The 15,927-nt window shown below is 40.1% G+C and overlaps 1 protein-coding gene across 6 annotated transcripts in view; it reads left to right on the top strand.

Moving 5' to 3' along the window:
- LOC6726786 (TLD domain-containing protein 2) overlaps nt 1-15,927 on the top strand; it is an 80,472-nt gene that overhangs the window by 13,147 nt on the left and 51,398 nt on the right. For 2 of the 6 annotated variants that reach the window (XM_044923233.1, XM_016175970.3), the window contains exon 2: nt 4,817-5,462. In XM_044923233.1, the coding sequence (XP_044779168.1) occupies nt 5,122-5,462 (341 nt within the window). In that variant the 5' untranslated portion in view covers nt 4,817-5,121. Of the gene's footprint in view, nt 1-3,182; nt 4,170-4,816; nt 5,463-15,927 lie in introns of those variants that run through there. The other 4 variants (XM_016175972.3, XM_016175981.3, XM_016175989.3 and 1 more) reach the window with 4 other exon arrangements.

The following is a 15,927-nucleotide window of genomic DNA, read 5'->3' as shown; positions in this document are numbered from 1 at the left end:
GACAAAAATGACGAAGCTCAGATTAAAGAAATTTTGACAAAATTCCATGATGATCCTATAGAAGGAGGCCACACTGGTATTTCGCGAACCCAGTCAAAAATCAAAAGATTTTATTATTGGCCTCAGATGACCAAGACAATCTCAAAGTATGTAAAGACTTGTTTGAAATGTCAACAAGCCAAAATTACAACACATACGAAAACTCCATTAACATTGATGCCAACGCCAGCAACAGCATTTGATACTGTTTTAATTGATACCATTGGTCCACTACCGAAATCGGAAGACGGAAATGAGTATGCAGTTACAATCATATGCGATCTAACCAAGTTTTTAGTCACTATTCCAACACCGAATAAAAGTGCTAAAACAGTTGCAAAGGCTATATTTGAATCATTTGTACTGAAGTACGGTCCAATGAAGACGTTCATTACGGATCAAGGTACGGAATACAAAAATTCACTTATGAATGAATTATGCAAATATATGCATATAGAAAATCTAACATCTAGCGCTCACCATCATCAAACTTTAGGAACAATAGAAAGAAGCCACCGAACTTTTAATGAATATATACGTTCATACATATCGGTTGACAAAAGTGATTGGGACATTTGGTTACCATATTTCACTTATTGCTTCAATACAACACCCTCAATAGTCCATGACTACTGCCCATACGAACTAGTATTTGGCAGACTACCCAGACAATTCAAAGATTTCAGTAAGATAAACAAAATAGACCCAATATACAACTTAGACGACTACTCTAAAGAGCTTAAATGCAGACTAGAATTGTCGTACAACAGAGCAAGAAGAATGTTAGAAAAAGCAAAAGCGGATAGAAAATTAAGATATGATAGGAATACAAATAATTTCGAATTAAAAATAGGAGATAAAGTATTACTTAGAAAAGAAACAGGTCATAAGTTAGATAAAAGATATGAAGGTCCTTATGACGTAGTAGATATAGGAATAAATGACAATATAACCATTAAAACAGGAAGTAAGAAACAACAAATAGTACATAAAGATAGGCTAAAAAAGCACAAATAGAATGAGAAAAAAAAAGGGCAATCAATGCCAAACCTTTCATAATAAAACTTAAATAACGGCCTGATCAGCCAAAACAATATAACAAAGACATAGATATAATCGAATTTTTATTAATTCAAAATACATACATATTTTTTCTTTATTCATTTAAAAATTCTATATCATAAATAATGTTAATTCATTAAAAATAATATTTAAGTAATTTTTATTTTATAATGATAATATAGTTGATAGAAAATAACTTCATTTCTTTACGTTATTTTAAAAAAGAGGGGAGGTGTAGTATGTGCATATATCGAGGGTACACTGTACCTATAAGTACACAGCAACACTTAGTTGCATTGCATAAATAAATGTCTCAAGTGAGCGTGATATAAGATCACCCATTTATGCTTTAAGCTAAGTCAGCATCCCCACGCTGGCCGCTGGCCATATATGCGCATAAGCTCTCTCTCTCTCTCTCTTATACATATATATATATACGCTGCTCTTCTGCCGCTGTCGACGGCGGCGCAGTCGCAGTATTTAGGTAAGATTAGACACTCTGTAGAGGTTAAGCAGGCAGAACCGTTTCTGCTACTCGAAGAGATAAGAAGAAATAAAAAGGTGGCCTGACGGCTGCACTCAACTGCAAGGAAAACACGTGTTCTCAATTGGTGGCAAATATTGGTTTATTACAGCAGACAGATGCAATCTTTCAGGCAGGACTGCCAGCTCCGCCCCTCCTCCTCCGCCTCCTCTTCTCCTGGCCCTGTGTCTGCGTTTAAGTCAAAGCTCATTTTGTGGAGCGTAGGCAGTGACGTTGATGGGGGCGTAATTACAGCCAAAGGACACCCGACCAAAAGGCGTCATTTTCCCGGCAGCGCGTAAAATATTAAACAGCCGCAGAGCCCTGACATTGAGTAATTTTCAGCATTTCCCGGTTATTAATGAACGCGATTAATTCGACTACAGAAAATGAACGCACAACTCGTCCTGGATTCTCACTGGAACTTTCTGAAAGGATTATAGAGCATATCTTTATTATCATCTATGTATGTACGCGCGATACTTTTGTTGGTTACATCTACTTCAAATGATTCATGTATTAGGCATCCAGGCTGTGGTTTAATTGATATTATTTATGGATAGGCAAAATGCTCTGTAAAATGAAATGAAATATTTATATATACAAGCCAAAATGTGTTCTGATTGAACTTTTCCTCGTTAAGTGGCGACATAACAAGCAGTCACTTTCGAATGAATATACAATGCCAAACTTTTCCCGCCCAATGCCAAACTATTCCGCCCTCCTGCAACAACATCATCGTGATCTTGAATCCGTTTAGCATTTTCGAGCGCATAATGTGGCAGGAAAGCCCCTTGCTCCTGCACCATCCTGAATGCATAATTCATTTGGCGGCTTCTGCATATTTTGAGAGCCAGCTCGCCGTAATGCGATTTGACATTGGGTCTTTGGGTCTATGGCCACGTGCAGGCTCGCAGGATTTTGGGGGTTTGTTCCCCGCTCCTTCTCAACTGCACATCCTATTACGATTCAAACAAAAGTCAGCGGGAAATGGGGAAAAGTGTCGGGTTTTCCGAACATGCCCATTTCGGAATGGCATTGAGTGCGTTTATTTTGATGGCTAAAATGCATTTCTGTCCATCGAGCAGCGAGCATTTATAAAGACATCTTTCGAGCTCCCTGGCAATCGATGTTGTTGTGTCGGTGGCTGAATGTCCTTGCAGGACTTCGGATTCCACTTTTATGCATTTCTGCTGTTTTCTGTTTGCACGCGTCCGTTTTGCAATCAACACTAAGTGCAGGGAATGGTACTTGGTAGTCAAAAAAACTTGAGGTGTGTGTGGATTTCAGAACGTAGTATTTCGATGATACCTAAAAAAGAACAAAACGGGCATTTCTTATTCTTATTCTTAAGATATCTTATTCTTAAGATACAATGATACAATGTCCTGTCGTTAAAGTTGCAAATACAAATTACCGTTTAGATACACTTCACTTTGGTGACATTTTGATGATGTTTTACACGAAAATATGTAGCTTTCAGATCGTTTTCGATTTAATATTGAGATATCTAGCGATAAAACAAACAATAACTTCTTTTCACTCTCTTTCTTTGCAGGTTCGTCTCCCATCAGATACCCAATATCTAATTCACATATAAAGAATATAAATCTATATGAATATAAACTTACGATAATGCTATTGATAAGACTATATAGCGCACACGAATAACCAGAACCCAACTCGAACACGCCACAAAGACAACACCGGACAACCCAGAACTCGAAACAAAAACAAATTGCGGCACAATCGAATACGAATAAGAACACAAATACAGCTCCACACTGAACCAATATCAAATAGAACGAATGTGCATATTGCTAATTAAATTACGAATAGCCAAAGCTAATTAAGCAACAATAGAACAATACAGCAGACACACACATGGCCAGTCCATATCCAGTCCTACCTTCCAATAATCGTCCGCCTCTAGCCACACCATATAGATAAGCTGCCACTTTTAGCAGCCAAGACAGCCAAAACAGCAAAGCCCACAACACTGAACAAAACATATTTAACAAACACGGGAGGAGAACAGCAATATTGAATACCAAATATCATATAGCAAATAGCATATAGCAAATAGCAAATACCAAGCCAAATATCAAACTAGATTGCCTTGCTACCCGTATAAATGTCTACCTAGATGTACTGTTTGATCGTTCCAACCCGTAATGAAAGTAATGAACACCCAATCCTGCTATCTGTGTGCCTTCGAATGTGCAGTAAATGCAGCTTCTGCATCGGCTGAGCACGCTATGCCCAATATCTTCTATGCCACCTATAGCTAACCCGACTGCAGCTACTCGACCAGGCCGACACATGTAAATACAGACCACACGAACACACCCACACCTCCAGATCGGGTCAGATACGATCAGATCCAATCCGATCAGATCACAGATCCCAGTTTTCAGTTCCTGAGTTCTCAGCCATTGGATTTCCCGACACCGATACCGATACCGATACCGATACCGATACACTCACACATTCCGAGCCCAGAATCCTGAAATCGCGCGAAAGGCGACGACACACGAGCTGAAATGTGCGTTTTACCTTCCTGCTAAAGTTGAAACATTTTCCACCACCTATCTGAACTTACAGTCTTTCCACATTTCTCCAAACTATTTTCCTCCGATTCCCCCAAGAATTATACTAAACTAAACTATAGCTATAGAAGGCATGCTGCTTGCGATCGCTTATGATTCTTATTCGGCTCTTATACCACTTTTAATCCGCTCATATATTAACCTTGTAAATCCAGATTAGAGTCTGTTCAGCAGCTTAAAAAAGCCATAATATTTACACAAATAATACACAAGTTCAAATACTTTTTTACTTTATTCTTTTGGATAATTGTTTTTATCTTTATATTTATCTTATACCCACATATACCTTTCAATACTTCTACAATACTTCTTACAACCTCTAAGTGTATTGTTAACTCTGTAATCCTACGCTATACTATTTGCTTTCGATTCCATACATCTATCTATTACTATCCTACACCGAACAAAACATTTATGCTAATAAATATAATTGCCCAGCACCATTTTCCATATCCAAAAACGAAAATCCCAACGAATGTTTGTCTCTAAGTGTCGCGAATGCCAAGTCCATATTTTAAGAATCGTTTTTCTCTACTGTTTTCAACTGTGCTCTTTTCGATATTTTTCTTTGGTACATGCCTAGCCCCTCGAATAGCCAACTTTTACACACCGTTAATACTTTTTGGCTCTATGTGCAATTTAAATCTCAATAAACTCACCACCTAAGCAACAAAGTTAACTAAAACCAAGATATCAAAGCAAGTTCAACTCGCTCGCTCGTTTTCTTCATCTAATACCCAATACAACCGAAAGCAAAAAAGAGAAAGCTTCAGCTAATTGGCTCCAATTGAACTAATTGTTTTATGCTTCTAATTGTTTTATGCGAAATTCCTATCGATAACTAACCGCCAAACCAAACCGTTCAATCCAAATTGAATTCGATCCGTAATGTCGCGCGAAAACTCGCCTCGCCACGGCTCCTTCCGCCGCACTCTCAACAGCAGAGATCCGTCGACAGGGGCGCCGGGCTCAGGATCCGGATCGGGACCGGGATCGCCACACCACCAGCAGTCCAACCACCAGCACTACCAACACCACCACCACCACCACCAGCCGCCGATCATGGAGCACGCCGGCGCGCCGATCTCCACGTCCGCCTCGAACATAGCCACCGTGCTGGAGGACGGCGAGAACCAGCAGCTGCCGCCCTTGACGGGATCGGGACCTAGTCGCCAGAGATCTCTGAGGGACCGGCTCAAGGACGGCATCACCGGCAGCTTCTCCTGGCAGTAAGTCCCGCCCAGATCGTTTGAAGTTCCGATGCTTCTTCCTCACCACTTTTGTTCGAAATTTACAACCACTCTTTTCAACGCTCCCGATTTTGAAATCCTTTGAATTCTTTTCCGTAGACCTATTTTCCCGTAGTCCAATCTCCTCTGTATGTTAAAGCTTTCTTTCTAGACTTGAATTCGATTTAGTTAGTAACCACACGATTTAAAAATGCACAACGTATAAGTAAGCAATTCAAATCCAAAAAGAACTCTTGCAAGAGTGCAGGATTAATCAATTAGACTGCACAGCACCTTTAGTATGAAAACATCAACTAAAATCCCAATTTTTGCTAATTAGACCCTATTCAATATTGGTACACATTTGGTAAGTGCGAGTCGCAATTGAAGCTGTGAAAAGTGGGAATTTTAAAAATTCTTTTGGAATATCGGTAGGAAATAATAAAATAACCAAATTAAAATACATTTATTGTACTTGTGGTTTAAACTTTCTAGCTTTAAAAGTTCCCAAAATCTTACGTACGAACACACATACATACGGACAAACAGACGAGCGGACAAACAGACGAACGGACATGACCAAGTCAACTTTCTCGGATCATGGATATATATAGTCTTTAGGAAATGCGTTCTTCTACCTGATACCTGTAACTTTTCAACGTCCAATGGTAAAAAAAGGTATCTTAATTTTATTGGAGCATACCAAATCGAACTTTGGTAGATTTTGTACGAGTTTATTGGTAAACATACTTTTGGGATTTAATACGGATCATCATATATATGATGATCGATACAAATACATATATACTTCAGTTATTTTAGTTACTTTTGTATTGCACTTGATTATTTGATATTTGATATTTTTCTAGTGAAAGCAGTTACTTATCAACAACTCCAACACAGAAAGGAATCAGATGAATTTCTTATTAAACTGATTATTTATCAGATAAGTTTCTTATTTATCTGACGATTGAAATTAGCTAAAATACAACAACATTGAAAGCGAAAGCTGAAACACAATACCACAGACATTAAACAAATAAACTGTAACGAAAACGAAGCAGGTGTGAACTTTTTACAGACATAATGAATCACAGGTCATAAATCAATTAAATTTGACAATTTAATTTCGCAAGCCTCCTTCGTCGTCCCAAAGGGAACTCAAGCGCAAAAAATCACCCAAAGTGGCTCGAAAAATTGCATAATTAATTTAAATAAAAATACAAAAATATATATGTACTAAGGAAGGCAGCGGACAGGGAAAGGGAGAAATCAAGAGGATTTCGCTCGGTGACGGATTGAAAGGGTGACATAATCAAAGGTAATCATTCCACTTCACAATTGAGGTGGAAAAACAAGCACAGGTGACAGCGCACGGAAAACCGAATTACAAACAGGAAATACAAACTGTATATATTAAAACATATATCAAAATACTAGTTGATGTATGAAATCCGTACACTTCAATTAATAATCTTATGTTCCCTTCAAAGGAACAATGTATGAAACCTAGTTATTTAATTTCACCAACTCATCTTCTGAACCTTTTACTATTTTAATGGATTTAAAAGTTCATAAATACCTGCAGCCTTTCAAATTTTCAAATAACTTTTCCCACAACAGCAAGGATTTTCCAAAATATTTCCATACGTCAAAACGGCAGAGAACAAAGAGAAACTTGCAATTTATTTGCAAAACAATTGAAGCACGTGCGACGGACCTTGAGGTCATCATAGACGCCCTTCCCCCTTTTCCGAACTATACCTTCCGATCCCCCGAAAAAGTTGTTATAAAGTCAGTTCAAAAGTTGGGCTAACAACAATGATTTGGCAAACTTTTTGGACATTTCATTTGGCGGGCCGACACAAGGGAAGTAGGTTGGCAATTTTCGCCGTTGGCCAAGTAAAAGGAAAAGTTCGCATCGAGCTGAGCTATTTTCCACGCGGCGTATGAGTAATATTTATTGTTCTGAAAACTTTCACTTCATGTTCGGCTGTGTCATTTTCATGCTACAGCACTTTTATATAGACACCAGCGTAGTTATCGTCGGCAACGTCGCCCGAGCAATTTGACCTTCAAAGTTTGCCAGCAACTTGCACTTCCACTCCATCCCCTCAACCGCAGCAAACGGTGCATTTTACCCCTTGCCCACTTGTATCTTGTATCTGGCACTCCTCAAACTCGTTCTGCGCGCAGACAGCTGCGACTTCAGATTGTATCTGGGCAGTTCCTTTAACCACTTTAAGCTGCTAATTTACAACCTTGAAACCCTTTTCAGCTGGCCTTGTTTCTTTGTTTACCTGCTGCTGCCCGGCGGCTTCCTATCCCAACTCCTTTTCATTTTTATGCCAGGTAAAAACGTTCGCCTTTGTTGGTTTCAGGCCGTTTTTGGCGACTTCATACCTCGTACTTGCAAGCAAAGGGGTATGCCCATATACTCTTGTTTAAGGTAGAACTATTTGTTGATTTTTAAACCCACAGAGAACTGAAACCTCACATAGTTCAGTTGGTAATCGACATTGTTGATGCCACGATGCTTTTCGGAATAGAAGCTTAAGTGAAAGTGTTGAAAATCACCATTTTATTTAAATATCCGCATATCAACTCGACCTTGACCCGTTCTTTAAGTTCGTATGACTGTCAGATCGAAACTCGATCTGGTCTTGAATTCAGAGACGCCCACACACGATCGATTCACTCGATTCGCTCAAATGCTAATTGAAATTTCAGGAGCTTGCGGCTTTTGTTTCGCCACAAGCCAAAGTGGCCAAAGAGAACAGTGCCAATAAAAGCATAAAGAATCGAGACAGTCGCGCTGATTGTTTGCCGATTGCTAACACTGAGCAAATACTTTCGACGGGCCCCCGCAGATCGTCCATTAAGTCGGGCCAAAACGGCATGCGGATCAGCCAACTTTCGGATGGATGTGTAAACGATTTGTATGCGCCGGCATTAGGAACTATGGCCATGCCGGGCACGTCCCGGAGCGCAGTGTTGCTGGCTGATAATAACGATAATGGCCAAAACGATGTTGGTAATGGATGTGTGGGCGTTTCCCCCGAAAGCTGTTGACTGACTGCCATTCTGGCAGTTTAGCTAAATCCTTTTTCGCACAGGCTTACGATGGCAAACACGCTCGTGCATACACTTGAAAAAATTTGGTTCAAGAAATTTGGAAACTTCAAACGTACACCCGTTACTGAAACCACAATAATATAATTAATTATCATAAAATGATATCTGCATATTTATATTTTATAAAACTTCTGTATTTGGTACAGCTTTTGCAGCTTCATTTACTTTCACTTACAAAATCGGTTAAGGCCAAAGATACTTAATTGTATCATATTGCTTCTTAACTATATTTAGAATAAAATTTATAAAATAAAATATATATCAAATTGATAGTAATTTGAAGTAATTTTTGAAATGTATCACAATTTTTTTGAGTGCAACTTGCGCTGACATTGACTGCAAATAGCAGTTGACCCTGAAACGATGCACAAGAGAATCTCCGCCCCTTGTGCACCCCTTTCCTCCCCTTTCCTTCCCTCTGCCAGCTAAATGGCTGGCAAATTGTGTGCCCATGTGTGTGCACATGTGTGTGAATGTGTGCTCCTGGCCGAGAGTGCAAGTGTGTGTGTGTGGCGGAGTCCAAAGCGTTTCATGTTTGACTTTCACTTGCAGCTGTGACGAGCTGCAACGCTCGCTGCGCCTGTCAGCAAAGCTACACTATGCAACAAAACAGCAACAGAAACAGCAACGGCAATGGCAACAAATGACAACGGCCACTCGTTCGTTAGTGGGGATCATGTCGTTGGCGCCCGACATTGTTTTGGCCATAATTTGCATCGATTGCACAGTGGTCGAAAGTCCGAAGTTGCAGGCTCATAAATTAGAAGAGTCCTTCGATGTGATTTTAAGCAGTTGGCCAGAAAAGTCTTTAGTTTCTCACAGACACCAGATGATTTTTAAGTTGCTCTTTTGTTTTATAGAAATCTTTAAACATATCCATCGAAATTATACAAAAGAGTATCCTGGATCATGTTATCTTTATGAGGAATTTCGATACGAGCCACTATCTGATTTAAAGACTGTCATCCTATGATGTAATAATTAATGTGTTGGTCCTATTTACACGCGTTCGACCTTGGGGCTCATTATATCTAATCCGCAAAATGTGCGTCCTTCACCACAGTGCCTGCCGACGGGAGCACTCATCCGATGAGCATTTCCAGCCCGCTCGTGTTTGGGTTCGTTGCTGTGGTCTTGTCTTCGCCGAGGATAAAATGCAACGTCAATGTTGTCCACTGCCCCACCCTTCGTCTCCTGCATATCCTGCACATCCTGCTCCGCCTGCTCACAAATTTTCATTAGTGTTATGCCGCCGACGCTGTTGTTGTCACTGATGTCGTGGCCTGTCGCTGGCAGCTGACTGCTCCTGCTCCTCGTCCTGCTCCTCGTCCTGCTCCTCGTCCTGCTCCTCCTCCTGCTGCACGGCAGCTTCGACGTGGGCGTTGTCGTAGTTTGGTTAACGGTTATGGTGCTTGCGTTTTTCATAACGATTATGAAATGACGCCTAATGAAAGTAATGGCAGTCGAGTCAAACAGAAGCTAAGCTGTCGCCTGTCCCACGAGGCGTATGCGCATGCAAATACATTAAACATGGCATTTTAATATGCCGTAATTGCTTGAATTAATTGCCATCGTGCAAATTGTGCTGAATTAGCCTCGATGGTGGGGAATGAGTATCTTATTTAAAGTACAAATTACAACTAAAACTAAAACACCTAAAGCCGAAAAACTCGAAGCACTCATTTGGCACAAACCCCCGATTTCCTTTTGACTCGAGCTATCACCTCGTAAATCAAACTCATCGTTGGGCGTTAAGTTTCACACTCCGTGACGCTCGTGGCATTATAATCGCCTCAAACAGCCGAAAATCCCTGAATGACAGTCCCTGTATATATATACAGCCCCTAATAACAACTGTAAGGTGCGCTCGTTGGCTTATTTACGATCGAAGAAGAATTGCATTTTTTCTAATTACCAAACAGCCCCCAAGCCGCTAATTATAGCTATCAACTTACTATATCCAATACTACAAATATTTCAGTGCACAGGGGAAAAGATTTCACAATTTCCTCTGAATCGTTTTAATAAGAAGTGCAATTACCGAAAGACTTCCACATATTCTACAGGAAAATTCTGACATGCACACATGCATATGTACTCGAAAGTACATATGACGTTCAGATACTGTATCTGTATCTGTATCTGTGCACATGTGAGTGGGCCACAAAGTCTGCTGGCATGGGCATGGTTGGGCCGACAGTGGCTGACACTTTGTAAACAAACAATTTTCGTATTCTTTTCATAAATTGCGACGAATTAAATTTGTTATCTAAGCACAAGACATGCAAATGTATGCGTACTAATGTAAGTGAGCGCCGAACGAAGGCAAATGCACTTAGCCAAATTGTGCGCATTCATTTTTAATAACGGCGAGAAAATTTCGGAATGGCTTTTAGGGACTTTAATGCGCTGGTGAATTCACCGGAATTATTTATGGCTCCAGAATAATATTCGCAAATGGCAAAGAAGTGAATGATTAACTTATGAAGGCTTTTTAGCCTGAATCCAACCCAATAAATGGCAATTAAAAGTGATTTAAGTCAAAGGAAGGGGCACTTATTTTCCCTTCTCAGCATGTGTATGTCCCATACGACTGTTTAATCGATTTTCACACCCTTTCCTCCACTGGCCGTTTCAATGCCACATGCCACATGAGCTGCCCCACCAATCAATTTGGCATTCAATCTACGAAATTGCTCACATATATCAATATAATTATCTGTCATTATTGTTCGGCCGAGCACATTATGCTATCGATTGTCTCGCATCTGTGTTTCGTTGTTCGCGTCGTCGTCCTTGCTAATCGAAACCAGCATTATGATTTGCTTTACAAATTTATTGCTTTTGAAATCGGCCTAAACATGTGGAATTAAGCGCGGCACGGCAAGGCACTGCGGCATTAACTAGGATGTGGGCAACAGGCGACCCGGGGGATTGACATTTGAGCCCCGCACCAAATATGGCTAAGCAGCTCAATTAGTTTATGGACACAATGATTTATTGACAGGCGACCTCAAATACTATATGTACGCGTTCTATTTGAAAACACTCTCGCGGAAAGATTGGATTCAGTGTTTATCAATCTCCTCCTACGCAGTCTCATTTGACTTTATTTAATTATAAATCCACGGCCAGCTTATCGCGCTGGCTACCTGATATTCGCCAGTATTTATAATTCAAAGCAAAGAAGGCCGCCGATAAGGAAACCAATCCTCCTCACCCTCCGCTAAATCACCATTGTAAGTGCGGGGAAAATTCCAGCCAATCCAGCAATAGATCACAACATCTATCTATGTGCTGACCTTTTCGAGAATAAAGCAAAGATAGTTAGGTAGAAGATGCATCTTTGTTTTCCGTGCTTGCACACACATAAATATTTGATTTGCCAGTCAGTAATGGAAAATTAACGAGATTTGAGAGGCATTGAGTTGACATGTGATGTGCATCACGTACACACACACAAATTTTCCAGAGATTTCCAAAGATTTCCAAAGATTTCCTATGCAACTGAATCTGTATCTCATTACTAAGCTGCTAAGATTACCAAGAATTTATTATGTACATTTATTAGATAGATTTTGGCTATTTACTTGATCTCCGTAATACATGTAAGTTGTGTTCAAATAAACATTTATACTTTTAAGTACTACCTTATCGATTTTCTGCCCTCCCAGACATTTCCATTCGGCCATTTGGGCGATACATCATCATCTTTTAAGTCTTGTGATTCCATGATGGGCCATTTATAACAATTCGATTGCATGCTAGCGGAATCGGAATCGGAATCCTTGTTGTTCTGCTAATTGATCTTTCGCCTCGACTCGTAAATAAAAATCCGATATTTTATTAAAAAACGAAATGTTTACCTTGTCATCGGCCTGCCAAAGTTGTTGCCGCATAAACACAAGAACAGGGGCTAGATTAAATAAGCAAGAAAGAGTATACCGCGCCTGACATTGACCCCAATTACGGCGGCCCATGTGCTGGCAAAACCGTTGGAGAAATACGAAAAATATTGATAGCACAATAACAACCATTGCTACGATTTTTATTTGCCATGTAAATAACATATTATTCATATGCCCCCAAGGGGGAAAACAACAGTTTGGCTTTTTTGTTTGCCTTTTTGGCGAGCGAACTTTATGTGCAATACAAATTGATTGACTGCATAATTGGAATTGAAATTGAAATTGAATTTTCCACCAGCCGGACAATAATGGATGAATATTTAAATGTTCTATGACAAATGTTTTAGCACGATGCCCAATCCCCACCCTTTCCCCCATCCTCCCCAATGGCAAATGTCAATGGGTCTGTCACTCCTTTGGCAACTCGAATTCAGTCAGTATCGGGTTAGTTCTAGAATTTATGGCTGCGACGGCAGCCTTTGACACTGTTTTTGAATAGAACAAATTCATTAATTAGAATCTGGTTTTGTTGCTTGTTAATTGAATGCAAAATGGAGCACTATTCCACTTGAGTAACGAGCCTGCTGACAGCCTTTAGAACAGATTTGACAGATTTTAGAATTAACAATTCTATTTTGTTGTCCCAACAAATGCATTAGATACGCTTTGAAAAAAGGTTTCTTCAAAACAAGAATCTAGTAATGTAATTACACCAAAATCCCAACAATATTCACCGAAATCATTCAATTGCGGAACTCGAGTCCCTTGCAATTTAAACCCCATTAATTCTGTCATTTAATTGTTTTGTTTTCAATATTCTGTGCTGCAATTCGAATACAGGGCATTTAAGAATCCAGTCGAATTCCGGCACGTTTTGCAATTGCTTTGCGATTTTTAAGGCACATTTATTCATATGAAAAATCAAATGGCGCGCCCCAAGCGACCGATTCGATTGAAAAAGCCGAATCGAAAAGTAAAGCCGACATCGAATGGAGTAAACAAATAAAAATTTCATTCACAGCGCCAGAATAGCCGTTAGTGCATCCATATAAATTCGATTTTTATGCATGAGATCAATTAAGTGGCAAAATGAAAAGTAAACAAACAGAGGAAAAACCAAAGGACCCACTCATTCAGCAGGGAAGCGAACCGTCTAGCGGGGACATCAACCTCGCTTTTCGGGTTAGTAGGTGGGGGCGATGATGGGGGAGGGGATACTTTCCGAAAAGTGGGGGTCTGGGCCCAAAAATGTGAGTTTTTCAACTGCCGACGGCGACAACGGAATCGTTTGAATTTTTCCTCATTTCAACGAAATTCGCATTTTCCTGTCAAGCCGGTTTCCCAGCCTTTTTCTCCTCTCTGCCGCCGACTTTTCATTATTGGACCACACCAGCCAGCACACACATGCCGTTGCCATTTGGCCATTTGGCAAGCCAAACCACTTGCAACCTGGCTATTTTTAGCAGCTGCAACAAAAAGCCGTCGTTTTAACACTGCGGCCAGATACTTGGCCATTCGGATTTGGCAGTACCTTCCGTCATTTTCCGGGCATCCAGCCACCAACTGAGGAGTGGAAAACTCGGCGAAAATTAAGAAGTACATGTTTTTTTTTTTTTTTGCTCTACTCTGGCTTTGCATATTCAACAGCTCAGCGAACTGAGCACTTCGCCTGTTGGATGCAAACAATTTTTAAGCTTCAATCGGTTCGCAAAGCTGAGCGCCGAAATTGCCATTCGTTATTTAAATGAAGCTGCTTAAAAGGGAGCATTTTCACTCCAGTACTTTTAGTTCAACAGCCAAAAGAGAGTTTCCTTTTATGGAAATCAGTCGGAGGAAAACTTAACCCCTCTGAATGCTAATGAAGCATATAAATAAAAGAAAGGATAGTTCTTTTCTTTCTTTTTTTTCCACAAAACACAACGTTTCTTCATAATAAAGGTGGATTGGCATTAGTTGGCTTATTCTAGTTCAATAGCACCAATGGCTAATTACAGGTTTGTCTCTACTTTGGCCAATACCAAAACCAAAACACTACACTATCAATTCTTTATGGCCATTGGGCTAATTAACATTTGGAGCTGAATTCGCGTCGAAAGCAATGAGTTGGGTGCTTAATGACAAGATTCTTTAAACAGGTTGATAAACCTTTGATTGGTAACATTGGTTACTTCAATACTTGAGTTCGAAATTATCTCCAACTCTACTCACTAAAAATATTTAAAAATAAACTTAGGAATTGCTTCTACATTTTTCGAAGGTGGTGTTGTATGATTCTTACCTCACCTGCGACTAGTTTGATTAGAGACCCTGATAAGCATGCCATAGCCAAAGCGTTAGCCATAGTTATAGCCATGTGCATAACCATAGTCATAGATTTAGTCATAGCGCTGGCTATACATGCGATTGCGTTTTTTAGTGGCCCCCAAGGCGCATTCGAAGCATTTACATTTTAGTTCAGACAATTTATGATTGTGTAATAATATTGAAGGCTGCAAATTATAATCGTCCGAGTCCGAAAAACTGTAAATAGACAGACGGGAAGGGGTGAAGATGGCGGGTGCGAACGGGACGGAGAACGAGCGGCAGCTAAATGATGTTGCACTTTTTCTGATTTCGACGAGTTGCGTACTTTGAAATTTGCATAATTCGCAATTCGAGCCCAGTCATGCGTCTTAAATGAGGCAAAGAAAGAGGAAAAAGTCAGAGGTTGCAAGCTAAATGGAAGAAATGCCCAAGGTCGGATTGGAAATTCTATTTTTTCTGTTTCTCCGCGCTGAAATGCAGTTCACCTTAGGGCAAATTCTCTGGGCAATTGCTGCGGCCTTGGCGGTAATTTCCTTGTCAGGTGAGAAACACAGGTGGCAGGGGGTTGGCCAGATAATTGCACCACTTTCACCCCCTCAACAGTGACCTACATTAAAGTTGAGGAAATGCATTTGCCGCCGAGGAGCTCGGAGCGAAATCAAATAATTACAGCGGCGTCACATGGCGTATGAGTAATTTAAATGAAATTACAAAGTCGCCGCAGCTGACTAACCTCCAAAAAATAATAGCAACAATAAGTGTATCGCAATTGCAATTCAAAACAAGTTCATTGCACATGCGCACCAGCATTAGAAGCAACAAATCCAATGGGAAACGCACCGAAATCTTGATACACTTCTTCGATTAGAACTGATGATGATATAGATGGTATCTAGTATCTAGTACTAAAGAATCGAACTGAACCCAATTGAACGATTTTAATTAGTTACATTTTATCACCTGTAACTAATCTACTCTGTCCGCTACAACTGTGATAAAGTTAGAGTATCTTTCAAGATTCTCTGCCATAGTGTCAGCACTCCTCGGAAGGGTATTAAAATCAAGCGGCAGTCGCACGTTTCGCTGGCAACATGTGTCTAAACATCGCCAAGTGGAAG

The sequence above is a fragment of the Drosophila simulans genome, chromosome 3R (genome assembly GCF_016746395.2).
Source record: "Drosophila simulans strain w501 chromosome 3R, Prin_Dsim_3.1, whole genome shotgun sequence".
Classification (NCBI taxonomy): Eukaryota; Metazoa; Arthropoda; class Insecta; order Diptera; family Drosophilidae; genus Drosophila; species Drosophila simulans.
This window is presented reverse-complemented; position numbering and strand designations above follow the sequence as displayed.